Source organism: Microplitis mediator, chromosome 4 (assembly GCF_029852145.1).
Source record: "Microplitis mediator isolate UGA2020A chromosome 4, iyMicMedi2.1, whole genome shotgun sequence".
Taxonomy (NCBI): Eukaryota; Metazoa; Arthropoda; class Insecta; order Hymenoptera; family Braconidae; genus Microplitis; species Microplitis mediator.
The window spans coordinates 14,800,610-14,826,734 of NC_079972.1; the positions used below are offsets into that span (position 1 = coordinate 14,800,610).

The 26,125-nt window shown below is 29.3% G+C and overlaps 1 protein-coding gene and 1 long non-coding RNA gene across 7 annotated transcripts in view; one reads left to right on the forward strand and one right to left on the reverse strand.

Annotated features, from left to right (window-relative positions):
- Window positions 1-15,197, forward strand: part of LOC130667121 (uncharacterized) — a 40,671-nt gene extending 25,474 nt beyond the window's left edge. For 2 of the 4 annotated variants that reach the window (XR_008989801.1, XR_008989804.1), the window contains exons 4-5: window positions 7,831-7,953; window positions 9,416-9,913. This is a non-coding gene — a long non-coding RNA (uncharacterized LOC130667121). Of the gene's footprint in view, window positions 1-7,830; window positions 8,508-9,415; window positions 9,914-14,929 lie in introns of those variants that run through there. The other 2 variants (XR_008989803.1, XR_008989802.1) reach the window with 2 other exon arrangements.
- Window positions 15,185-22,623, reverse strand: LOC130667117 (protein Son-like). Of its 3 annotated transcripts, XM_057468592.1 has the most exons (11): window positions 22,150-22,623; window positions 21,752-22,087; window positions 20,364-21,012; window positions 20,147-20,298; window positions 19,816-20,070; window positions 19,390-19,742; window positions 19,200-19,310; window positions 19,015-19,128; window positions 16,424-16,655; window positions 15,461-15,576; window positions 15,185-15,355 (listed from the first exon to the last, which is right to left on the reverse strand). In XM_057468592.1, the coding sequence occupies exons 1-11, from the start codon at window positions 22,472-22,474 to the stop codon at window positions 15,242-15,244; spliced, it is 2,757 nt and encodes a 918-aa protein (XP_057324575.1). In that variant the 5' UTR covers window positions 22,475-22,623; the 3' UTR covers window positions 15,185-15,241. The 3 variants fall into 3 exon arrangements, with proteins under 3 accessions (XP_057324575.1, XP_057324577.1, XP_057324576.1); XM_057468594.1 differs by lacking the exons at window positions 15,185-15,355; window positions 15,461-15,576 and adding an exon at window positions 18,326-18,400 and having other exon boundaries at window positions 16,515-16,655; XM_057468593.1 differs by lacking the exons at window positions 15,185-15,355; window positions 15,461-15,576 and adding an exon at window positions 18,326-18,484 and having other exon boundaries at window positions 16,515-16,655.
- Window positions 22,624-26,125: the final 3,502 nt, after the last annotated feature.

Consider the following 26,125-nt stretch of genomic DNA (forward strand, 5'->3'; position numbering starts at 1 on the left):
AAGTAATTTATTAATAAGAGTTACCAATGATTTAATTAAGTCGATAAGAAATTTGAATTTTGTTTTTGATTTTATCGAAATCTTATTTATTTTTATTCCCATTTTGTATTTTCTCAGCAATATTTAGTGTCAGGAAAAATTTATAAAGCGAAAATTTTGTTATAATTACAGTTGGTAATTAAAAAAATATTCATAATGAAAAATTAAGTTATTTTTTTTAAATTTAATTACAAGAAAAATTTTTTTTTTTAATTTAATGTAAAGCAGAGTAAATTTTTTGAAAACACTCATATTAGGGTGGCCCAAAAAAACCGACTGTTATTTTTTTTCGAGTCTCTAATGAAAATTTGTTGGTTTGAGATGTTTTAAGACGCCTCTCAAAAAACTAGCTCGATAAAAAATTTTCAAGAGGTCGCTCACGAATTTTGGAAATATCAAAAATGATCGAAATTAGGATTTTTTTGTTCTAAATTTCTTCTTTCTCGTGGCAGCTATAGTTTATATTTATAAAATCATGACTACGCTGAAAATTTCAGCTCAAAATTAAAATATTTAAACGTCGCTCAAGAATTTTGAATGTTTCCGTATACTGTCTCTTGGACATTTTCGAGCGACTTTTGAATATTAATAATAAACCTTCTCAATTTTTCTACCATCAATTTGTATCATAATGAATAAAAATACGACCCGAGAAATATAAATAATAAGTTATTTACATACTTTTTATTTTTTAATTCCATTTTTAGGTTTTTTTGCTTATTCAAAACTTGGCCAATTTTAGTGTTTGAGACTGTCCTGTATATTTTCGGTTATGCAAAAGTTATATTTAAGTGAAATGACAATAATTGAGTTATAAAAAAATACAAAAACTAATTTAAAGTACTAGTTACATATTATCAGTTAATATTCAAAATTCTTGAGCGCCGTTTAAATATTTAAACATTGGGCTGAAATTTTCAGTATAGTCATAATTTTACAGATATAAAATATTGCTGCCACGAGGAAGAAAAAATTCAGAAACCAAAAATCCGAATTCCAATCATTTTTTATATTTTCAAAATTCGTGAGCGACCTCTTCAAAATTTTTTACCGAGGTGATTTTTGGAGAGGCTTCTTACAACATCTTAAACCAACAAATTTTCATTAGAGACTCGAAAAAAAAAATAGTCGGTTTTATTGGGCCGCCCTAATACATATATACTCTCTAAAACTAAATAAGTGAAAATTTCACTAATTGAAATAGTGATCTTAAAATTCACTACAAAATTAGTGATTCTCCGGATTCTACAATGATTACTAGTGGCGCCTCGCTTAAGGACTTTTTATTCTATCGTTGAATTATCAAATTCAGGGCAAAATTAATTACGATAATTTTTAAATACAACTGAACAGTATTAATTCAAGTAAGTTAATTAAATAAAACCTAATTTAGTTGCTAAGTAATACATCTTGTTATTTTTTAATAGCTTTATATTTTTACTCCAACTTTTTTTACCGAACCTGAATCAAAACCATCATTGACAATAGATTCAGGTTATGAGTTATAATTATGATATAAATATTTACCGTATGAAAGTAATTTTAATTGTTAATTTAGTCGATCAAGTTGCTAAAAAAATTTTATAATCAATTACAAATAATAATCATAATAATAATAATATTTTGATACAATATTATTAGCAACGATACAATATTTTTCCAAATAAATCCTCGTCAACAAGTGAATTAGTACATTTTTGACTAATTCAATCAGTGAAATTTTCACTAATTCTATATGTTGTTTTTTTTACTAATTCAAAAAGTGAATAGTCACTAATTCATAGTCGTATATTTTGGACAATTTAGATTAGTGAATATTCACAAGTAATTAGTGGTTTTTCACTAATTTAGTTTTAGAGAGTATATGGAAGAAAAATTGGTTCTTACTATGGTTCATAATTGGGCCATACAACCAAATTTAATTACCGTTACTTCTTAAATTTTGATTATTATTCGAAAACTTAAAAAATTTATTGACAATCTAACGAATAATAAAATTTTTTTTTTCTTACATTAAAAAAAACCACGCGAATTAAAATAAAAAAAAAAACTTTACTAAAAAAAATGATTTTATTTTCATAATTAATCAATTAATTAATTGGTCAACTTATAAAAATAGCTATCGGATAAAATTGAATGATAAAAGTATAAAAAAAATGATTTACACATTATAAAAATAGTTAATCTGTATGACTGGACTCCCGACGTCCTTGCATATCGATCTTGGGATCGACCGTCGATGCACTGGATCAATTTATTCCTTAACAATTTTCTCGCGATCACGATCTCCACGGCTCTCTATTTAAATCCCGAGCTATAAAGTATACTTTTTATACATATTATAAAGTATTTAAATTAAAATTCATATAACCGACATATGTATATTTGAAACATTACAGAAAATTACGTAAAAAATAGTTAGACTTAGACTGTAGTTTACTAGTAGTTCTTACCACGTTTTTCCCACAACTCGCCGACAGTTTTACTGCCTGTATAATGTGTTCCTGCAGCCATCCTGAGTAATAATAAAGTGCGTGACGAATTTCTTATGTTCAAAAGTACTAAAAAATAATTTAAACTTTACACAACTCGATAAATTAAAAAACTTTGAGCAAAACATTAAACTTGAACTTGTAGATCATTAAAGTTTTAAATAAAATAGACCATATTTATATTTATATTTATATTAATAATTGACATGGATCGAGATCCGAGGGTCGAATAAGTAGTAAAATTGCTCATCAACTGACACGTTAACCAGAGTGAGGAAATATAGTGACAGCATCAACGCAAGAGTCAATCATGGACCACACGCATTATTTGTCACACCATCACACAATTGTACATGTACATATTGTAATACATGGATTCAATCATATCACTGAATAATAATTATAATAATAATATACACAGCAATAAAAGCGCACATTCTTTATTAGAATTAAATCATATTACTGTCCAAAGATCACAATCAACACCACCAGCTTTTTATATTAATTGATTTATGAGTCTGTCTGTCATTCTTATCAACTTAAATTCAATTTATCAATCAGTTGTATTTGTTTTTTTATTTTATCTCCATGAATGTTCAAAAATTTATTTTACTATTTAATTTTGGTAACAAAAATAATTAAGGGAGAGACAAATTCGTGTTATTTTTTTTACCACTGAATACATTTTGGTTTTACATATTTTTGACTTTAATTATTTTGAATTTTATGATCCTGAAGATAGTAGACATTTAACAATTTTTGTTTTTCAACAAATCAATTGCAAAAAAGTAAACTAAAAATATGCACATGTAGAAAATTTAAAAAACTACAGGTGCAATTTTTTCAAAAATTTTTTTTTTATGGTTTATCGTCTAAAAAAAAATCAAAAAATTATTAGACGTCTGCTAACTTCAGTATCATAAATATTTTTATTTACAGAAAATTTTTTCCCTGCCCCGTTTTACCCCGGGTAAATTCTATAGCTCTGGTTTGATAAAAAATTGCTAAAAAAATTTTGAAAATGGGCCATCAGTCAATCTCTTACAATTAATTAAATTTAATTAAGGGGATTCTCAGACAGTGCCCCCCACTTTTTAAAAATTTTCAGTGACTTTCAACTGTCATAACCGTATTAAAATTTTATCAATTAATTAAAAAAAAATTAAAACCTTAATTGAAAAAAGGGCAACGTAGTCGTAATTTCGCCGATATATAGATTTAAAAAAAAATTATTTACACTTGATATCAATTAGGAATTAAACAAAATTTGTTGAATAAATTTCAGCTGCCAAAATTTAAAAATTCGAATTATAAAATTGACATGACAATTTTACTGAAATTTATTCAACAAATTTTGTTTAATTCCTAATTGATATCAAGTGTAAATAATTTTTTTTAAATCTATATATCGGCGAAATTACGACTACGTTGCCCTTTTTTCAATTAAGGTTTTAATTTTTTTTTAATTAATTAATAAAATTTTAATACGGTTGTGACAGTTGAAAGTCACTGAAAATTTTTAAAAAGTGGGGGGCACTGTCTGAGAATGGCCTTAAACACTTTTATTAATCATTCTGTCAAAAACAATTAAGAATATAAAAAAAAAGTTTATATATATTCAAATTATGCATAACCAAGTACAAGTGTGAAAGAAGAAAGGGTCCTCGGGTGAGTGAGGTACGAAGGCATGAAGGTATGAATTTGAGTGGCATATGTGACGAAAAAAAAAATATATCGGCGGATAAATCTGACCGGATGGGCGAGGATCCACGCGGCCTCGCGCTCGTTCGTGCACCCGGTATATCCTCAACTGTCACTTGACAGGCCATACCACGGGATGTGCCTTTTCCGTTGTAAGAGTGTGCCGCACCCAAGCTATAGAAATGCCCGAGCCACGATCGACGCCCTTCGATTGACGCGTCAATATAAATCGCGATCAGATATTGTAATTCAAAAATTCATCGTTGCCTTTATCATACCCATATCTATATATATACATATACATCCCTATTATTATTATTATCATTATCATTATACTCGACGCATCATGATCCACGGATATACATCATATATATAAAGTGCCATCATACCACAGAACATCAGCAGCCAAATGTAACACCATTGTAACTATTCTCTCACTTCACTGATGCGATTAATTGCGAGCCCCGCAATATCCTCATCATAATTTTAATTCTCCATGCACATTAACGTGATATTTTTAATTTAAATCCACTAGCATGTCCATGCCCATGCCCATGTTAAATAACAAAATGATTAAAACAAGTTTTACAGTGTCTCCAGATTGAAAAGATCCATCTCTCCTCTTAATACTTAATACCGAGGAAGGATTTTAGTGGACATCGTCAAATGTGTCATGACATTTATATAAATCTACAGGAGGTCTTGATACTTATGTACCGTATACTTAATATATAAACCCGAATAAGATTTTTCAGCAATTAAAAGTATTGACAACAGGGTGTGTAATTTCCTGGCTTAAAAATTAATACTCGAGTGAGTAAGCGGAATATAATACATTTATATTTATATTTATGTGTATCTTTGTGTCCATCTTTCTAGATTTTTTCAGTCGTTTGTATGGCTTGCCACACCATACGTATATATTATATATATTTAATAGTGGGCACAGTAACCAACTGGCAAAGATTTAACCGCTTATTGTTGATGGAAAATGAATAAAAGACATCGTAGAGTCTGTCGTGTAACTTGACACTTAACTAGTGAAACGTGTGGTTTAATCATGCAGATGTCTAGAATTATATTGTTATGAAAAATATTTTGTTGTTGTTGCTGTTGGTGTTGTTATTATTATTATATTTACTGGGTATTATAGAGAGTACAATGAAAGTATCGACTGGTGTGAATACATGACTAATGGTAGTTTGATTATAATTTTAAGGATACGCGTGTCTGCATTAATGAGCAAGAACTCAATTATGGTAATTCTTTATTTATTATCGACAGGATTACTTCTCAAATTAATCTTTTAAATTTATTGACTGTCTTCAATTTATCCGCACTAAAAAATCAGCCGATAATTATTTTAAGTAATGTCATTAATTATCGTTACTCGCAATAGAAAAATTTGCTGTTCAATGACTGAAATATGATGTGAAATTTTTTATGTTACGGTAAAAATATTGATCTTATTAAAAAAGTTTTCGAACAAAATTTTCAGGAAATTTAATTTTCTGAAAAAAATGTCTCTTATGATTTTCTTATACGATCAATATTTTTAATGTAATTTCAAAATTAAGATTTTCAGAATTAACAAAATTTTGAATCGTTCATTATGAATCTTAATTTTTAAATTACGGCGAAAATATTGGTCTTATTAAAAAAGTTTTCGAACAAAAATTGTAGGAAATTTAATTTTCTAAAAAAAATGTCTCTTATGATTTTCTTATACGATCAATATTTTTACCGTAATTTCAAAATTAAGATTTTCAGAATTAACAAAATTTTGAATCGTTCATTATGAATCTTAATTTTTAAATTACGGTGAAAGTATTGGTCGTATAAGAAAATCATAAGAGACATTTTTTTTAGAAAATTAAATTTCCTACAATTTTTGTTCGAAAACTTTTTTAATAAGACCAATATTTTCGCCGTAATATCAATAACAAAAATTTGACACAATTCATGTAAAAAATAAAGCAAAAATCTTGTCCCTAATAACCCATTAAAAAAATTTTTTCTCGCTCTAAATATCGTATCTTATCTCAAGATTTTTCCTCGATCCAGGAAAATTTTCGTTTTCAATTCATGATGCAAAAAATTTCTTGGGGCGGGTAAATTTTTTTGGAGTCAGTAAAAATTTCGGGAAGTCTACAGTTTCCGTGGCGCCACCAAATGATAAATTCTAGCAGAACTCGACGAAATTAGGCTTTTTTTCAAATAGCTATAACTTCTTCAAAAATGGACTAATTCAGACGTTTTTTTTTTCAAAATTTTCGTCTTCAAATGCACTTTCCGGAAAAAAATACAAAAAAATAGAAGATATTAAAATCTATGAAATATTTCATCTTTTTGAAAAAATCTCATTTTTCTCTAAATCCATTTTTCTCAAAAACTAAGCGAGATATCGAAAAATTTTATTCTTTAAGAAAGTCTTATTTCGTCTTCTACAAGAGTTCACGGTAATTTAGCGGTGCTACGGAAACCGTAGAATCCCCAACATTTCTTACGCCAATAAATCCTTTTTTTGTGTATAAGATTTAATAAAATTATAGCAAAATTCAATAAAAAAATTTTTTAACGTCTGCTTACAATTATTTAGTCACGTAGAAATTTTTTTGAATTTCTGTAATTATTTTAAATGTGTGCGAGGACTAGTTTGGACTGTAAAAGAAAATCCCTGACTTATTTCCCAGGTTTCCATACCAGATACATCGATCATGTATTTATTTATAAATAATAATAACCGATTAAAAATCTTATACTAATTTGAGAGAATTAATAAAGTAAAATAATTAATAGTCGGCGCCTGGTGTTTGATCAATCGTTGCGGCAATCGCAATTATTATCAGAATAAATTGTACCGAGAAATAAACGCGGTAATGCGATTTGTCGGTGATTCTCTTTTGCAACTCACAGCTGATATGATGGATGTACGCATGTTCAAATTTAAGTTCTGGATCGTCACAAGAAGACGACGTATGTATATGACCGATATGACGTTTGTCCGTTCCACATATCGCTTCCATTAATACATTCATTGCACATATATACATATATTTTTTTACTTAAAAAAAAATATCTGCAACGACTTAAATCCATCTTGCGCATACGGACACTCAGTATCGGCTGACCGTAAGTAAAAACAAATAATAATAAAAATGAAAATAAAAAAATTCAAATGACAAGAAAAAGTGACAGTTGACAAGATCCATAAAGATATACATATATAATTATATTTACAGAGCTCGTCACTTAAAACCATTTGATAACCGATCATTTTGTCCAGGATAAATGTATTCGCGGATCGAGTAGAGTAATGGGCCGAGTTTAACTAAACGATCGAGAGGAAAAGAGTGAAAGACTCGTGGGGATATCGGTAATAACTGACGCACGAGCCGTAAACTTACCGGTCAATCAATTTAAAACTCCGTTCTTTAAACACGTTGTGTCCATCATCCGCGAGTTATGTCCATATATGAATAATGCACTCGTAATCCGAAAACTTGTCCCGGTTATTTTTATTTCCATCTCATATTTATTTATCATACCGACATTTTTTATAAATATTTTTAACGTTAATATTTTTTTTTATTTGCAGGAACGTCGCCGAAAAGTGTCTTGGTCGTGTGGTACAGCATCAAGAGGAACCAGGCCCCCCATCGAACTGCAATCCATAAGCCTGCAAGACACACCCGTAATCGCTGTTATTTTATCGTAAACGGTAATGCACTCTCTTTATTTAACTTTACCTCCTTATTTTAAATATTTTTTGTGGCTGCAAGCCACACAAGCTCTACTTACATTATCCCCCGCAGAGGAGAGACCCGAGTTAAAAGTTAAGTGTAAAGAGAGTAGAGTAGAGTAAAGTCAGAGTATATCTTTATTTCTTATTCTACCCTATTTTCTCTTTCTTTATTACCCTGTTGGTTGGTTGATCTTCAGCATGACTAAAAAGAAGACGGGTAAGAATGAGGATGGAAGTAAAAATAAAATAATATGCATCGGTACCAATGATTATCGTGCGTCATTACGCAATTGCTGTGGCAAATGAAATGCATTGGCCGTGTTCCGATCTTCATACTCTTATTATTCTGCTGGTTACTTGGTATCGTATGTGTGCAAACATGAGGGAGATTAAATTGAGATTTATTGGAAAATGTGACCGGTACTTTTTTTGTCCCTCGGATTTCGTGCCCTCGAGCTTCTTCATTTCATTTTTTACAACATGATTAATCGATTCTTTTGTTATTACTCTCATTGGTTACTCTCGGATCGGTAATTTCTTTTTATTAGTATTATTTTGTTAATTTATTATATAGATTTTTTATAACGTAATAATTGCAAATTGCTTTTGTAAATTAGAATCACATATTCACTTTTTTTTTTTCGTGTAAGAGTAGAAAAAAAGCGGCAGTGCCGGTACAGAAAAAATTTTAAATGTCACCAAAAAAAATGTCCATTAATGTCATTTTTTTTTCTACTTCTTAGTCGCCAAATAAATATTGCATTTTAATACGACCCAGTTATTAGTTTAAAAAAAAACTTCAAAAACGTCGGCTTGTGAAATAAATTTATAAAAAATTTTTTCACAGCCTATTATTTATAAAAAAAATATTTCAAAAAAATGCATCTTTAATTTTTAAAATTTTCTACACAGAAAAAAATAATTTCTTGGCACAATAAATTTCTTGTATTATAAATTGAAAACAAAATTTTTCTTGAGACAAGAAAAAATTTCTCGGTTCAAAAAATTTTTTCTTGCTCTAAAAAAATTTATTGTCGCTCCAAGAAATTTTAAGTTTTCAATTTATAATTCAAAAAATTTCTTGAGACAAGTAAAAATATTTTTGGGACAAATAAAAATTTCTTGCACCAAGAAATCCTTTTTTTCTGTGTACATGTGCATTTTTTTAGTTTTTTTATTGTCTGCTAATTTCCGGATCATTAATTTTTATAAAAAAAAAACTTGAGATTTTCCCAAAATCTATTTTTCATTTTTTTATTATTTTTCAAAAAAAATTTTAGCTGTTTACTTTATCCATCTTTCTTACATAAATATAAATATATATTTATCTATATATATAAAATAATATTAAAAATTCAGATTTTAATTGAATAAAAATGAATCGTGTTAGAAGAGGAGTTAGTATCGAAAAATGCCGTTAAGAAATATATTATTTCAGGGTTTTTGAGTCAAGGCCGTGATGATCATTGACGTGTCCGGAATTGATAGCCACGTGAAAGGTCCATTTCCTTATCTCAACTACTCTACACTAATTTGCTACGACATCCGTACGCCTACATTTGTATTTAATTAATTTTTTTACTACTCATTATTATTATTTTTTTCCACACATTGATAATTAACACAACATATATTTATAGACACACACGCAATAAGTCCACTCTCACACTTGCCGCGTATTCATATAAATTTTATTATAAGTGTTTTCAATTATGATTGGCGTTGCGTTGTCTAATGCGTTAAGAATTCGCGTAGACTCGAGTGTTGCCTGGCATCGAATAAGAGATGATCGACCTGGTATAGCATTAAAATTATGTTATGTAGCTAGATCTTGAAATTAATTTACGAGGTCATAATCGCCAATTGAGATGATAATATTCCTTCCATGCAATTGCCTTGCGTACCACGCATTCAATACTCTACTCTTTATTCATATATATATTAGACTGATTCAAAAAATAACAAATTTTTTTTTTTTTCTCGCAAACAGGTTCAAAAGTTTCGTTTAGATAAAAAAAGACGCCTGTGAAAATTAGAGCTCTTAATATTAATATTAACATTGTCCGCATCGCACTTTTCTATTTTCTATAAGAATAACATGGAAAAAATTTTTTTTACGTCTTCTGATTTTTATAAGTAGCTAACGATGCGTCATAGGAATAGTTGACAGGCATATTTTTGTAGGGAATTGAATGCTCTACAAAAAAAGATTCTTATCATTTTTTGCGGAATCTATTTGTTCAAAAGTTATTTGAGGTTGAAGTCGAATTCATATTAAATTTTGAGATTTTCTTACTTTTCCGGCGAAACTATCAGACCTATTACAAAATATCATTGGACCTTTTTTGTAGATAATTTTATTCCCTAGAAGTTTTTCTTATAAAGTTTTTTCGAATTTCGCATTGTTTTCTAGTTATTTTTATTTTAATGTCAAGCTATTAAAATCGATCAGAAGACTATTTTTTTTATGAGCATGACATTAAAATAAAAATAACTAGAAAACAATGCGAAATTCGAAAAAACTTTATAAGAAAAACTTCTAGGGAATAAAATTATCTACAAAAAAGGTCCAATGATATTTTGTAATAGGTCTGATAGTTTCGCCGGAAAAGTAAGAAAATCTCAAAATTTAATATGAATTCGACTTCAACCTTAAATAACTTCTGAACAAAGCGATTCCTCAAAAAATGATAAGAATCTTTTTTTGTAGAGCATTCAATTCCCTACAAAAATACGCCTGCCAATTATTCCTATGACGCATTGTTAGCTACTTATAAAAATCAGAAGACGTAAAAAAAATTTTTTCCATGTTATTCTTATGGGAAATAGAAAAGTGCAATGCGGACAATGTTAATATTAATATTAAGAGCTCTAATTTTCACAGGCGTCTTTTTTTATCTAAACGAAACTTTTGAACCTGTTTGGAAGAAGAAAAAAAAATTTGTTTGTTTTTTGAATCACTCTAATATATATATATTAGACTGATTCAAAAAAATCGACTAATTTTTTTTTTCTTCATTATATCGAAAATATTGTTGGAAATGACGAAAAAAAAATACTGTGAAAGTTTGAGCTCTTAATATTAATATTAACAGCTGCCGCATCGCAATTTTCTATTTCCCGTTTAAATAACATGGGAAAATTTATTTTTTAAGCTTTGGAATTTTGCAGCTCACGGTGGGACCAATACTTTTAAATGTTCAAGACATGTTCTTATGGGAAATTTGACGCTCTATAAAAAAGGTATCTTATAATTTTTCGATATTTTTATTTCTTCAAAAGTTATTCGAAGTTAAAGTTGGATTGAGGATAAATTTTTACATTTTTGGAATTTTTTGACGCAACCGTAAACTTTATCGGAAAATGTTACAAGACATTTTTTGTAGAGCATTTTATTTCCTATAACTTATCTCAGAGAAAGTTTTTGATATTTCTCACAAGTCGTAAGTTATTCGCAATTAACTGAAAATTTAATATAATTAATTTTAAGCAACAAAATTTAGATTATTTAAGAAAATTTCCAGTTAATTGAAAATAACATACGACTTATGAGAAATATCGATAATTTTCTCTGAGATAAGTTGTAGGAAATAAAATGCTCTACAAAAAATGTCCTGTAAAATTTTCCGATAAAGTTGACGGTTGCGTAAAAAAATTCCAAAAATGTAAAAATTTATCGTCAATCTAACTTTAACTTTGAATAACTTTTGAAGAAATCAAAATATCGAAAAATTATAAGAGACCTTTTTTATAGAGCGTCAAATTTCCCATAAGAATATGTCTTGAACATTTAAAAGTATTGGTCCCACCGTGAGCTACAAAATTCCAAAGCTTAAAGAATAAATTTTCCCATGTTATTTAAATGGGAAATAGAAAATTGCGATGCGGCAGCTGTTAATATTAATATTAAGAGTTCAAACTTTCACAGTATTTTTTTTTCGTCATTTCCAAAAATATTTTCGATATAATGAAGAAAAAAAAAATTAGTCGATTTTTTTGAATCAGTCTAATATATATATGACATACTACGTTATATAGACCATCAAAATACTCAAATTATTTTCAGTATCTGCATACACACTTTGACATACGGTACAAAATATTTTATTTGTCCATACAAATATTTTTCTCATACTATTCGTGCCTAGAAATATCCGACTTAAGTAGCAATTAATTAATAAGTAATAACATTCCAATCCCAGTATATTTTCCATTACTCGATATCTGAGAACTAGTCGCGTAAAATATTTAGCGAGGATGTAATGATGTAAAATGAATTATTAATTATGGAAATAAAAATAGATTGTAATTGGCAATAACTTAAAATAATAAATTAGATAAAAAGTAATCTGATTGACAGTTTAAAATGTTAAATGTTAATATAAATTTTGAACAATTGACAAATTCACCTTGACACCGTCTGGATTTATCATCACATCAGTAACACACGTGATAGGTGTCCCGTTAAATAAAAGGAAATGTATAATCCCATCTGCTTTATTTAATTGACGAGTGTCTGGATGCAGTCAACAGGCGTCATCGTAAATGCAGTTCAACATTAAAAATTAAGATTGAAACGGTCGTAAATTTGCGAACCACTATTTAAAGTTACTTCAAAAAGCCAACATGAAACATTATTTAAAATTAAACTGCACTTCGTTTTACTGTTGTAATTATCTATATAAATATATATATATATATTTTAGAGTGTTTTAAAAAAATCAACTGAGTTTTTTTTCAAAAGTAATATGGAAAATATCGTTCGAGATGACAGAAAAAAATATGATCCTGAAGTTAGCAGACAATTCAAAATTTTCGGATTTTTTTTTCAACAAATCAATTACAAAAAAATAAAAACTAAAAATATGCACATGTAAAAAATTTATAAAACTACAGGTGCAATTTTTTCAAATTTTTTTTCTTTTCAAATTTACCGCCTAAAATAAAATCCAAAAATAATTAGATGTCTGCTAACTTCAGTATCATAAAAAAATACTGTTAAAGTTTGAGCTCTTAATATTAATATTAACAACCGCCTCATCGATTGGCACGTGGCCTAGTAGGGACGATAGTGAAAAAGAAAAAAAAAATAAATGAACAAATCGTATTCTTGCCGATTTTAATAAATTGGCTTTTAAATGCAAACAAGTAAAGAGTTTTCAGGAATTTTGAAAACTTTGCCGGAGAAAAGTTGTGGAAAATGAAATGATATACAAAAATTTCCCTGGAAAACTCGAATAATACCAAAATTTACTATGAATTAGAGTCGAACTCCGTTAACTCGGAGTTAGTCTACGGTGGAGCGAAAATTTCTTGGAAATTCCGACTTATCGAATGCCATTTCTCCCTTAAAAAGTAAACTATACGCACGCGCACTTTTATCACATATATAATGAATATATAAATATTAGGGTGATCCAAAAAATAACAAACTTTTTTTTTTTTCTTCCAAACAGGTTCAAAAGTTTCATTTAGATAAAAAAAGACGCCTGTGAAAATTAGAGCTCTTAATATTAGCATTAAGAGGTTCCTCATCGCACTTTTCTATTTCCCATAAGAATAACATGGGAAAAATTTTTTTTACGTCTTCTGATTTTTATAAGTAGCTAACGATGCGTCATAGGAATAAATGGCAGGCATATTTTTGTAGGGAATTGAATGCTCTACAAAAAAAGATTCTTATCATTTTTTGAGGAATCTATTTGTTCAAAAGTTATTTGAGGTTGAAGTCGAATTCATATTAAATTTTGAGATTTTCTACTTTTCCGGTGAAACTATCAGACTTATTACAAAATATCGTCAGACCTTTTTTGTAGACAATTTTATTCCCTAAAAGTTATTTCTAATAAAGTTTTTTCGAATTCCGCATTGCTTTCTAGTTATTTTTATTTTAATGTCAAGCTCTTAAAATCGATCAGAAGACTATTTTTTTATGAGCATCACATTAAAATAAAAATAACTAGAAAACAATGCGGAATTCGAAAAAACTTTATTCGCAATAACTTTTAGGGAATAAAATTGTCTACAAAAAAGGTCCAATGGTATTTTGTAATAAGTCTGATAGTTTCGCCGGAAAAGTAGAAAATCTCAAAATTTAATATGAATTCGTCTTCAACCTCAAATAACTTTTGAACAAATAGATTCCTCAAAAAATGATAAGAATCTTTTTTTGTAGAGCATTCAATTCCCTACAAAAATATGCCTGCCAATTATTCCTATGGCGCATCGTTAGCTACTTATAAAAATCAGAAGACGTAAAAAAAATTTTTCCCATGTTATTCTTATGGAAAATAGAAAAGTGCGATGAGGAACCTCTTAATGTTAATATTAAGAGCTCTAATTTTCACAGGCGTCTTTTTTTATCTAAATGAAACTTTTGAACCTGTTTGGAAGAAAAAAAAAAAAATTTGTTATTTTTTGGATCACCCTAATAAATATACACATACATACAAATGTATAGCATCGGGTAGGAGACAGCGTAGCTCATAGTGGGGGTCAATATTAAGGGGAAATTCCGAGATAATGGAGTTCGACTGTAAACTTTTACTTAAAGTAACTTTTTAAAAATTAAATTTATTGAAAAATGATGAGGCCTTTTTGTAGAGCATTTAATTTCCGACAAAAATGTCTACTGATTTTCCAATACTCTGATTCGCTGAGTAAAAAATTCCAATTAATAAAAAAAAAAATTTTCCCATGGTATTTAAACAGGAAATCGAAAATTGCGACAACGCGGTTGTTAATATTAATATTAAGAGCTCAAACTTTTTTTTATCTCGCACGATATTTTCCGTATAATTTAAAAAAAAGTAGTAGATTTTTTTAAAACACCCTAATATATATATAAGTGTTTGTAATTCATAAAAATACATATTACGTTGTATTATACTAAAGATTTATGGTATAATTTGTAACATAAAAAGGGTTATTGACTGATAAATTCTTCATCTAGGTTGTGAACCGCTCACTCTTTATAAAACTAACCCCCGGTACCAGCAGGCCAACACCTTTTTCCTGATTACTGTACTCGCCCAGGTGAAATAGTGCTGAAATTACAGCCTTAAACGTGTAATTCGACGGAACACTTATGAAAAAAAAATACCACTTGTGTTTAACGCCGGCTGGTTTTTACTACAACTTCAATTCACCTAAAATATTATTTACAATAAAATGCAACAAAGGATCATTAGCAATAAAAAACTTTTTTAAAATTATTTTTCACTCGTGCGAAAATTTTATTGTACAAGAAAATATACAAATTTTATTAAGTAACGAGCAAACCAAGAGTTTGAAGGCAAATTTGTGCAGCTTCGGCCTTGGCTTGTTTTTTATTCGGACTTGCTACACTAGGTTTATACTCAATACCATTCACTTTGACCTGAAACACCACCAGTATATATTATATATTTATTTTACATTAATTAAATATAATAAAATATTATTTACGATATAATTAAATTATCTTAATCGCTAGCGAACTCACCTTGAATAAGAAATTCTTCTTATGATCGGGTCCACATTCAAAGCAGAGCTCGTAAACTGGCGCGCCAAATTTTCTCTTCGAGCAGTATTCACCGAGCAATGAAACCGGATGTTTGCCTGCAATTTTATAAATCAGTAATAAATAATATATTCAATGCTGTGTCACCAGCAATTTTAAATCATAATAATTCGTATCGCGTCGCTAATTTCAAAAGGACTTGGATATTTGTACTAAGCTTTAATCACTAAGTTTAAAACCAAAAGGACGTATAATTTTTTTTCATACCTGCGCCGAAAGTTTGAATTCCCGTCCTGTTTAGACGGAAGAAAGTCGTCCTTTTTTTAATGTGAAAACAAACGATAAAAATTATCGCATGCGTCATTCTTCCCGCAAACAGACGGAAAAATTTAAACTTTCAGGTGCAGATTTGGTGAAAAATTGTATGCAAACTTCAGAGGAAACCAGGACGTCTCAATCCACGTGTTTGCCACCCTCTCCTTTAGCTCGGGTCGCAAATTAGACACGTGGGTCGGAATGTCCTACTTTCCCCACTAGGTGTGTAATCGGTGTCACGCTTAAATAACCGCAGACAAAATAACCGCGACAAAATAACCGACGACAAAATAACCGAATGACAAAATAACCGACGACAAAACACACAAAAATCATGATAAAAGGGCGGTTATTTTGTCATTTGGTTATTTTGTCATTCGGTTATTTTGTCGTCGGTTATTTTGTCTTTGGTTGAACTGTTACGCGACCGTGTAATCTACTATTTTAATCAACTCACGCTTTTGTGAAAAATTCATATTTGCACTCACTGAAGTTCGAACCCAGCTTTAGAATAAGTCTACAATATGATTAGGAATAAAAAAAAAATTATACGTCCTATTGGTTTTAAATTTAGAGAAATGGAATAAAAAAATGTCCTTTTGTAATTAGTGACGCGAGATATTAATTTACCTTCTAGGGTTTTAATAGTAGGCACGACAGGTTTACCGGGATTTTTACCGGTTCTGATACCAACGTCTTGATGAGAAACGAGCCCACGTTTATCAAGTTTAACTTCTAACTGTAGAGGTTCCAAGGTACCTTCTTTATTTTTCCCTAAACCTTCACCAGGTCTCCATCCCATTTTTTGAAGCAGCGCCATACCCATACCACCTGAGACAGGTACCGCGGAGGTCAACTGATCCTACATTACAAATAAATTATTTTAATTCGTTGTCGCTTACTATTATTTATTTAAATGTCTGCTGTAGAAAAGCTCATAATTATGTACTCATACTTTCTGTCAATATCACACGTACTAATTTAATAATTACAAGTTGACAAACTGCAAGTACAAATCAGTTAGTTTATTTTTAAAAAAACCAAGGGCTTAAAAAAAAACTAGTGTTAATATGAGGAAAGAAAAGGGTTTAGACATTTTATTGTTTACTGTTTGTAATTGCACAACTCAATTGCGAAGCTTCTGCTGACGTTTACTCGGTCAAAGCTGATTCACTCACGTAAAAATATTTACATTCAAATATTCTCAAGATCAAAATTTGTAGCATTTGAAAGATGATTTTATTAATTAATAGAACTCAATTTTCAGTCAATTTTTTAAAAATAATAAAAAAATTTATGATGCTCGTCAGTTTGTACGGATGTTGGTATACACAATGACTAAAAAAATACACAACCGATTGATCTTTTTTATTTTTATTTCACTTGAATCCTTAAATAGAAGACTCCTTTTTAAAATCTTATCCATGATCATGAGACTGAATTTAGCAGAGGTCTAATTTTTGGATTTTTTCTAAACGATAAATTATAAAAAAAAAATATTTGGAAAAATTGCACTCATAGTTTTTAAAATTTTCTACATGTGCATATTTTTAGTTTTCTTTTTTTTTTTTAAATTAATAATCAAAAAATTGCTAATTGTCTGCCAACTTCAAAATCATCCCACGATCCTAAAGAACAGACCGCAATTTTTGGATTTTTTTTAAACGATAAATTATAAAAAAAAAAATATTTGAAAAAATTGCACCCCTAGTTTTTTAAATTTTCTACATGTGCATATTTTTAGTTTTCTTTTTTTTTTTAAATTAATAATCAAAAAATTTCTAATTGTCTGCTAACTTCAAAATCATCCCATGACCCTGAAGAACAGACCGCAATTTTTGGATTTTTTTAAACGATAAATTATAAAAAAAAAATATTTTAAAAAATTGCACCCCTAGTTTTAAAATTTTCTACATGTGCATACTTTTAGTTTTCTTTTTTTTTTTAAATTAATAATCAAAAAATTGCTAATTGTCTGCTAACTTCAAAATCATCCCATGACCCTGAAGAACAGAATGATCCTGAAGTTAGCAGACAATTCAAAATTTTCGGATTTTTTTTTCAACAAATCAATTACAAAAAAATAAAAACTAAAAATATGCACATGTAAAAAATTTATAAAACTACAGGTGCAATTTTTTCAAATTTACCGCCTAAAATAAAATCCAAAAATAATTAGATGTCTGCTAACTTCAGTATCATAAGAACAGACCGCAATTTCTGGATTTTTTTTTCCAAGTCAATTACAAAAAAAAAAAAACTAAAAATATACACCTGTAGAAAATTTCAAAAACTACAAGTGCAATTTTTTCAAATATTTTTTTTTTACAATTTATCGTTTAAAAAAAAATCTAAAAATTATCAGACCTCGGCCAACTTCAGTATCATTACTATCAAAATTCTTTTGGTTTAATTTTGCATATAGTTATCTATTGATAACTTTTTGAATTATCATTGAGTTGTGCAGGTTTTGATTTCCCAACTTTTAAATATTTTTTTTGTCGTCTAAAATGGTCAGAGGATAATACTTACCAAGTGCTTTAAATTGTTAATCATAAATTGGACACATCAGGCTGCGGATGATGGCTCTTCTCTGCTATTTAGTGCCTGTAACAAACCCTCAGGTGGATGCAGACAACTGCTAAGTATCACAGCTTCCACGATAAGACAGTTAAGTGTCCCGGTGGTGGCCTAAGACGAGAAGCTGCTGATAGTTAGCAGCAATCTCACAAGAGCTCGTTGTCTCGAGTTTTATTCATGATACCTCTAGTTTTTTTGTTATAATTACCGCATATTAAGCATTGTACAATAAAACTAGTAGACATGGTCAATATATGTGTATATATGTGTATGATATATACTAGTTTAATGATAAATGTTAAGTGATAAGTAAAGCAAAGTTTAAGTTAAATAAAATAAAATAAAATAGTTATGGTGAGACAACGGTACTCCTGTGTCCGTGTAGGCACAGAGTCCACCTCTGCTTTAGTAAAGAGAAGTGGTCCATGCCTACAACACAGTCCTAAAAAAAGACTGTACCTGAAAACTTGTTACAAGCCGCGAATTTCTTTAGGTACAATGCAATTTTACGAACCCATGTCGCTTGTTTTTCTTTCTTGTATTTTATATATTTTTTTTTTTTTAATTATTTAAAATATAAGAAAAAAAAAAGAAAAAAATAGTAATACATTACAAGAGGCCGATAGAACGTAGAACATTACCTTGCGAGCCCAAGTTTGATAGCCTGAAGTTAATTCTGCTGCTGAGAGAACTTTTACTCCAGTGCTACCAGTAAACTGACCTGGCATCTGTTTGCTCTCTGCCCATGTTTTCATCTGTCAAGTAAATGGCGCGTTAATAAATTATTTAATTATTAATTAATTTAAAATAAAATGTAATAAATTACTTCATTTTGTGCCTGATAGATTTCATTGAGCGCTTGGACGTCATTCGGATTTTCTTTGAGTTTTCTCATAGCAGCTAAACGCTGGGAAACAATCGTCCCGATATCAATGTTCTGTAAATTAATATTTATTTAAAACGTAAACCTTTGGAGCACGCAAACTGATGATTACGATAAATGACAGGATATTTACCTCAGAAAGAGCTTGAGGAAAAACAGAATTAGTGGGTACTGATTGTGACATCGGTTGTGCAGCTGTCGGCATTTCTACGGGTGCAGACATTATAGCAAGCGGCGTTTGAATCGGAGCAACTGGAACAAGACTAGTTGCGGTAACAGCTGGTACTGGTGCTGGTACTGGTACTGGTGCTGGAACTGGAACTGGAACTAGAGCTTGAGCGATTGGTGCTGGTACTTGAGGAGCATTAACTGGTGGTATTATCGTAAATGCCGGCGTTTGGACTTGAACTGAGGCTGATATGAAAGGCTTTTTAGGCTCGGGTTTCTTAACCGCCGGTGCTGGTGTTACGTCTATCCACTCATTTTCTATTTAAAATAAAAAGAATGTAAATCACATGAAAAATATTCAGTTTAATGATAAGTGATAAATAATTCTCACCAGTTTTTCTGTGCTGCTGACCACTCGATACCGGAAACTGTAATCGCAGTTGAGTAGAAGACTCCGTCGTTCTTTCTTGGAAGGTTTTAGTAGGCAACTGCTTCGAGTCTCTGATATTCATTATTATTGAATTAGGTCGTTCTTTTAATAAAAATGGATGATGAAAACCTTTCTCTGTCTCACTAGCACCGTCATCGGACGAAACACTTGATAGTTCTCCAAGCGCTTCTGACTTGGACAGCGACTTACAAAAATCTGCATAAAGTAAATTAGTATAATTATAATGATAACTTTAAATAATTAATTAAGTAGAGAAAAGAATAATAATAACCAATAAGTTCATCAACAGATTTTCCACCAGCTTGAATAGCAGCTATTGCTTTGTCCTGCTGCGCTAACGGAAGTGCTCCGCGTTTTATCATATTAATTGCATTTTTTCTGGCAATTTCTAATAATTTTTTTTTATCTATTTCTATTCTTTCTCTGTAAAAAAAAATTAATAATAAATATAAATAATAATTTTAAATTTACAAAATTTAAAAACTTACTTTCTCTCTTTGCTACGACTGCGACCCCTAGAAGATCTATCGCGTCCTTTATCTTCACTCCGACTCCTTCCGTTTGAATACCGACGTTCTCTGCTACGAGTCGATCTTCTGTCGTTGCTCCTGTCCCTAAACCTTCTCTCATTGCTCCTAGCTCTGTGATATTCACGCCCGCGACTCCTGCTTCGTCTACGCGAGTGCGAGTACACGGATTCCGATTTTCTGTCCTTAGAATGACTGTTACTGCGGCCCTTGTCTCTGCTCCGCTCTCGATGACTTTTCCCGCGGTCCCTCGGCTCGTCATTTCGCGATCGGGATTCGCGCTCTTCGCGACTCCCACGGCGGTCATGAGTTTTTTTAACCTTCTCCTTGTGCTTTAATACTAATCTGAGGTCTTTAACTTGGTGACTAGATCGTGCTATTGATGAATCATCTGTCGGGTCCGCTGGATCAAAAGAATCCCGCCGCGGCGGAGTTGGACTCAATGTCGGAGTTCGATTTTCCGAATTACTGTCCGATATTTCACCATCTTCCATACGAGCAGCCTTTTCTTTCTTTTTATTTTCAACTTCTTTTACCGTTTCATTGTAAATTATACTATTTTTTAAATCTTTTATTAAGATTTTTCCCTTGATAGGTTGATCTGATTTTTCTGTAATCAAATATTAATTATAAATTAATTCAATTATTATAATAACAGGAAATTAATCAACTGAATGCTGATAAAAATTTTATGATTCTGAAGGTAGCAGACAATTAAGAATTTTTTTTTTTCAACAACTTAATTAAAAAAAAAAAAGAAAAAAAAATATTCACATGTAGAAAATTAAAAAAACTAAAAGCGCAATTTTTTGAAATATTTTTTTTTAAATTTGTCGCAATTAAAAAAATTATTAGACCGGTTAATTTCAGTATCATTAAATGAGGGTGAATGTAGCAGACAATTGTCCATTTTTTTAATTTTATAATAAATGAATAAAATGTAAGTGGAGTAAAAATTTAAAAATGCATGTATAGATAAAATGCAAAATCCGTACGCGCATTTTTAAAAATTTTATTATTGTAATTCATTTATTTATTAAATTCAAATTTGAAAACTGTCTCATATCTGGTGCATTCACACTCATTATCATTAAATCTTCCATGCTTCATAATAATGATACTGAAGTTAGCAGACGTCTATTAATTTTTGGATTTTTTTTAGACGACAAACCATAAAAAAAAAAAATATTTGAAAAAATAGCACCTGAAGTTTTTTAAATTTTCTACATGTGCATATTTTTAGTTTTCGTTTTTTTGTAACTGATGTGGTGAAAAAAAAAAACGAACACTAATTGTCTGCTATCTTCAGGATCATTCATAATAAAGTATTAAAAAAAAAAAAATATTACCAAGTAATCTTGGGACAATTGGCTCGGATTCATCATCAGCTTTTTTAGAAATAGGCGGCAATTCCGGACTCTTTAAACCATCCGGCTTAATATCATTAAACTCGTTATCATTTTTTTCTTTTTTCGAAACAATATCAGACACTAAATCAAATACTGTCTGCGGATGATCTATTTTGAAGTTAAGAACTCGTTCACTTTTATTTCTCTTACTACTTTCCGGTGATGTCAGTTCTCTTTTCACTTTAACTTTGGGTTCATCTGAATTCGACGAGTCACTAAAATCCGTCGATCTCTTACGTTTTAATTTTTTCTTGTGTTTCTTTTTCTTCTTGGCGCCTAAAATATTTATGTTTAAATTAAAATTTACAAACAATAAATAAAAATAAATATTTCCATACCATCAGCTTCCAAATCACTGCCGCTGTCAGATGAATTTTTTCTGTTTCGTTTCTTGTGTTTTTTTTCTTTATGTTTATGTTTTTTCTTACTTTTTTTTTTCTTCTTCTTTACCTTATCCGCGGTGTCATCAGCTTCATTACTGTCTTCCTCATCCTCGTCGTCATTTACCGGCGATGCAATGCCTTCGTCAACATCAAAAGTGCTAAAAAGTTCAGTAAGTATTTGGTTTGATGATTTTTCTGGCACATCAGGCTCTTGCTTTATTTTAACAGCATCAACCCCAACGTTTGTTATCAAATTCGCCAAGTCAAATAAGTCAGCCATTATTTTATAAATAAAATTGTCAACAATTAAATAAAATAGATAGTAATTTTAAAAAAATAACCAGTTATTTTTATAAATAAAAACTGCTAAAATTTAGCAATGACCGTATCCACACACAGACACATTGTGGCCGCCATTGTTGTAATGTCGCCATCGCCATCTAGTGTTTTTTGTACTAGTAAATTTACATCAATAAAAATTTGAATATTTAGTAACTACTGACCTCTATGTCAGTCGATAAAATTTTTTTTATCTACTGATAATAAAGTTGGCATTACCAGCTTAGTTATTTTTTTTTTATCCCTGATAAGAATTTTGAATGATCGTAAAGTTAGCGGGCATCTGACAATTTTTAAAACTTTGAAATAATAAATTAAAATGTTTGTAAAATAAAAATAAAAAAATGCACTTCTAGAGAATTCAAAATTCAGTACATACATTTTTTTTAAATTTTGTTATTTAAATTATTTAATTTTTTTGTATGTAATTTAAAAATTGTCAGAAGTCTTCTACATTTATGATCCTGAAATTAGCAGACATTTAAAAATTTTTGAATTTTCGTTTTTCAATAAATCAATTGCAAAAAAATAATATAAAAATATGCACATGTAGAAAATTTTAAAAACTACAGGTGCAATTTTTTCAAAAATTTTTTTTTTAATGTTTTATCGTCTAAAAAAAAATCCAAAAATTATTAGACATCTGCTAACTTCAGTATCATTCTACATTTACACTCATTTTTGAATGATAGTAAAGTTAGCGGACATCTAATTATTTTTGGATTTTATTTTAGGCGGTAAATTTGAAAAGAAAAAAAATTTGAAAAAATTGCACTTATAGTTTTTTAAATTTTCTACATGCGCATATTTTTAGTTTTTTTTTTTTTTTTTTTTGTAATTGATTTGTTGAAAAAAAAAACCGAAAATTTTGAATTGTCTGCTAACTTCAGGATCATTGAATTAGACTGTTTATAAAATAAAAATAAAGAAATGCACTTCTAGAGAATTCAAAATTCAGTACACACATTTTTTTAAAATTTTGTTATTTTAATTATTTAATTTTTTTGTATGTAATTTAAAAATTGTCAGAAGTCTTCTACATTTACACTCATTTTTGAATGATAGTAAAGTTAGCGGGCATCTAATTATTTTTGGATTTTATTTTAGGCGGTAAATTTGAAAAAAAAAAAAATTTGAAAAAATTGCACCTGTAGTTTTTTAAATTTTCTACATGAGCATATTTTTAGTTTTTATTTTTTTGTAATTGATTTGTTGAAAAAAAAATCCGAAAATTTTGAATTGTCTGCTAACTTCAGAATCATTGAATTAGACTGGTTATAAAATAAAAATAAAGAAATGCATTTCTAGAGAATTCAAAATTCAGTACATGCGTTTGCTACATTTACACTCATGAATTTTGATGGCAAGTAAAAACTTGATGCAAAGAGTTGACTTTTAGTCAATTCGAAGTTAAATTTTGATCTTCAAGTTTTTTTTCACAACCGGAAGACAACTTTCTGAGACAATTTGCATTCCTAACTGTAGATTTACGGTAACTTAGTTCATGATGTTTTCATATTACAGCCAAAACATTCGAATACATTATTAATTAAAATGACTTTTTGGACGGAAAAAATAACAGAAATTTTCTTTTCTATGACTTTTAGAAGCAACATCTGTATTTAATATCTTATTTATATAAAAAAAACTTGGCTTTAAAATTTATAAACTGTCTCATATCTACTCCATTCACTCATAATTATTGACACTTTATATTTTTTCAAATTATTTGCTAAACTCTTTTTTTACTGAACATCCTTGAAAATTTTATATCAATAGAATATATAATTATGTACATCCCGAAAACGCACTTTCGTTTACAATAAAAAAAAAAAAATCGTCAGAGTATCAATTTTTTTGACTTCTGAAACCAACATAAATTCGACAAATTCCAGACACAAAATCCTAAATTTAAATAATAATATAAAATACTCATATATTTCTTAGTTTAAACAATTGGGACTGCCTCATAAATAATTAAATTTATCAATGAATTTAAATATATTTCAATTACACATTAGATATTTCTTCATTGAAGACTTGAATTTCTTAATGATCCTTAAATAAATTAATTCAAAAAACAAAAATAATTCTTCAATCACTAAAATTATTTCCTAGAGGACTTGTGATATTTGATAACAAAAATCCAATGGGAAAACGCAAATGAAAGTCATCAAGGTAAATTATATAAAAATATTATTTTACATTGCAAGTGAAAGATGATAGTCAACAAAATGTTATTATATATTGGAATGAGGATTGCGATGCCTTCATTCTGCTGGAATGCGCGACCGGATATTGCTGGTAATACATGAATGAATCCGGCTGTTGACTGTTGAACAGCAAACTCTCTATTCTAGGTATATATACATACCCACACATGTACACATTAATTTATAAATATATACACATACACACACACGTGTATATATAAACAGGCTTGAACGGACTGACACGGAACAAAAAGGGAGAGAGCTGAAAAATATCATACAAAGTATAGAGTACATGGACCCGGAGAGAGGCTGAGTTTAATATCAAGCTGGTGGTATTACAGCTATAGATTGCTCTCTCTGAAACTCTCAACTCACATTACGTCCTCTACTACTTTGCTGTACTTAAACTATACTTAAAATCCACTCCGGACTCGTGTTAGTCAAGTCTGTTCCCACGAGTCCCCGAGAATGGAATGTAAGGGCTGACCAAAGACCAACAAGATCTTGGGTGAACCTCCATCAGGCCTCCATCCTCGACACGAGATCACAAGATCTTCCATACACAGCAACTCTCGTTGCTCGTATCGCGATACCGGTTCATCCTGCTGCGTTTTTTTTATCCAGATGATTTTTTAAAAATTTTAGTAAAAAAACAACCAGCCCTGGAATGCTGCTCAAAGGGCGTTCCAGGTCCTTCTGGTCTCAAGATTCTCTTTACAAACATTCAAACTTCAATGGATCCTCACAATTATTTAAATAAATAAAATTTTTAATTTTATTTTTTTTTAGATTTTTTTAAATTTCTTTTATTTCAGTAAATGCTTAATATACAATATGTGTAAAATGATAAATACAATGAATTATAAAAAAGAATTTGTTTGTTTGTTTGTTTATATATATTTCGATAAAAGATATCTTTTATATAAAAAACTAACTGCGTTTTTACCCAACACGATTTACTCATTTTAAATATTTTATATTTTCTCATACTTTTATTATTAATTATTATTAATATTTTATCTATACATTTATAAGATAAATTTATATATTTGTTATCTTGAGGACATTACGTTTTTTAAAAATATCAAGTGATATGCTATGATTTATATTTTATAAACATTTTTTTTTATAGAGAGCTTAAAATTAACAGAGAGTAAATCGTGTTGATTTAATTAATATATAAGCTATTAAATTAATAATTAATAAGCTTTTATAAATTAATAAATTTCAGTATAACATTTAAAAACGTGTAACGCTGGGCACTTTTAAGAATAAATTTAGTTGATTAAAAAAAAAATTTTAATGGAATAAACAAAACAATACTGTCAGTAATTCAGATATCGATTCATTAGTTATTAATATTATTATTAATATCTATA

Excerpts from the sequence above, each read along its gene's own strand:
- LOC130667117 (XM_057468592.1), bottom strand. The coding sequence starts at position 22,474 with ATGGCTGACTTATTTGACTTGGCGAATTTGATAACAAACGTTGGGGTT. Across the intron at positions 19,129-19,199 it reads TCTATCAGGCACAAAATGAA|ATGAAAACATGGGCAGAGAG; the intron begins GTAATTTATTAC and ends TTTACTTGACAG. Across the intron at positions 16,656-19,014 it reads ATCAAACTTGGGCTCGCAAG|GATCAGTTGACCTCCGCGGT; the intron begins GTAATGTTCTAC and ends TTTGTAATGTAG.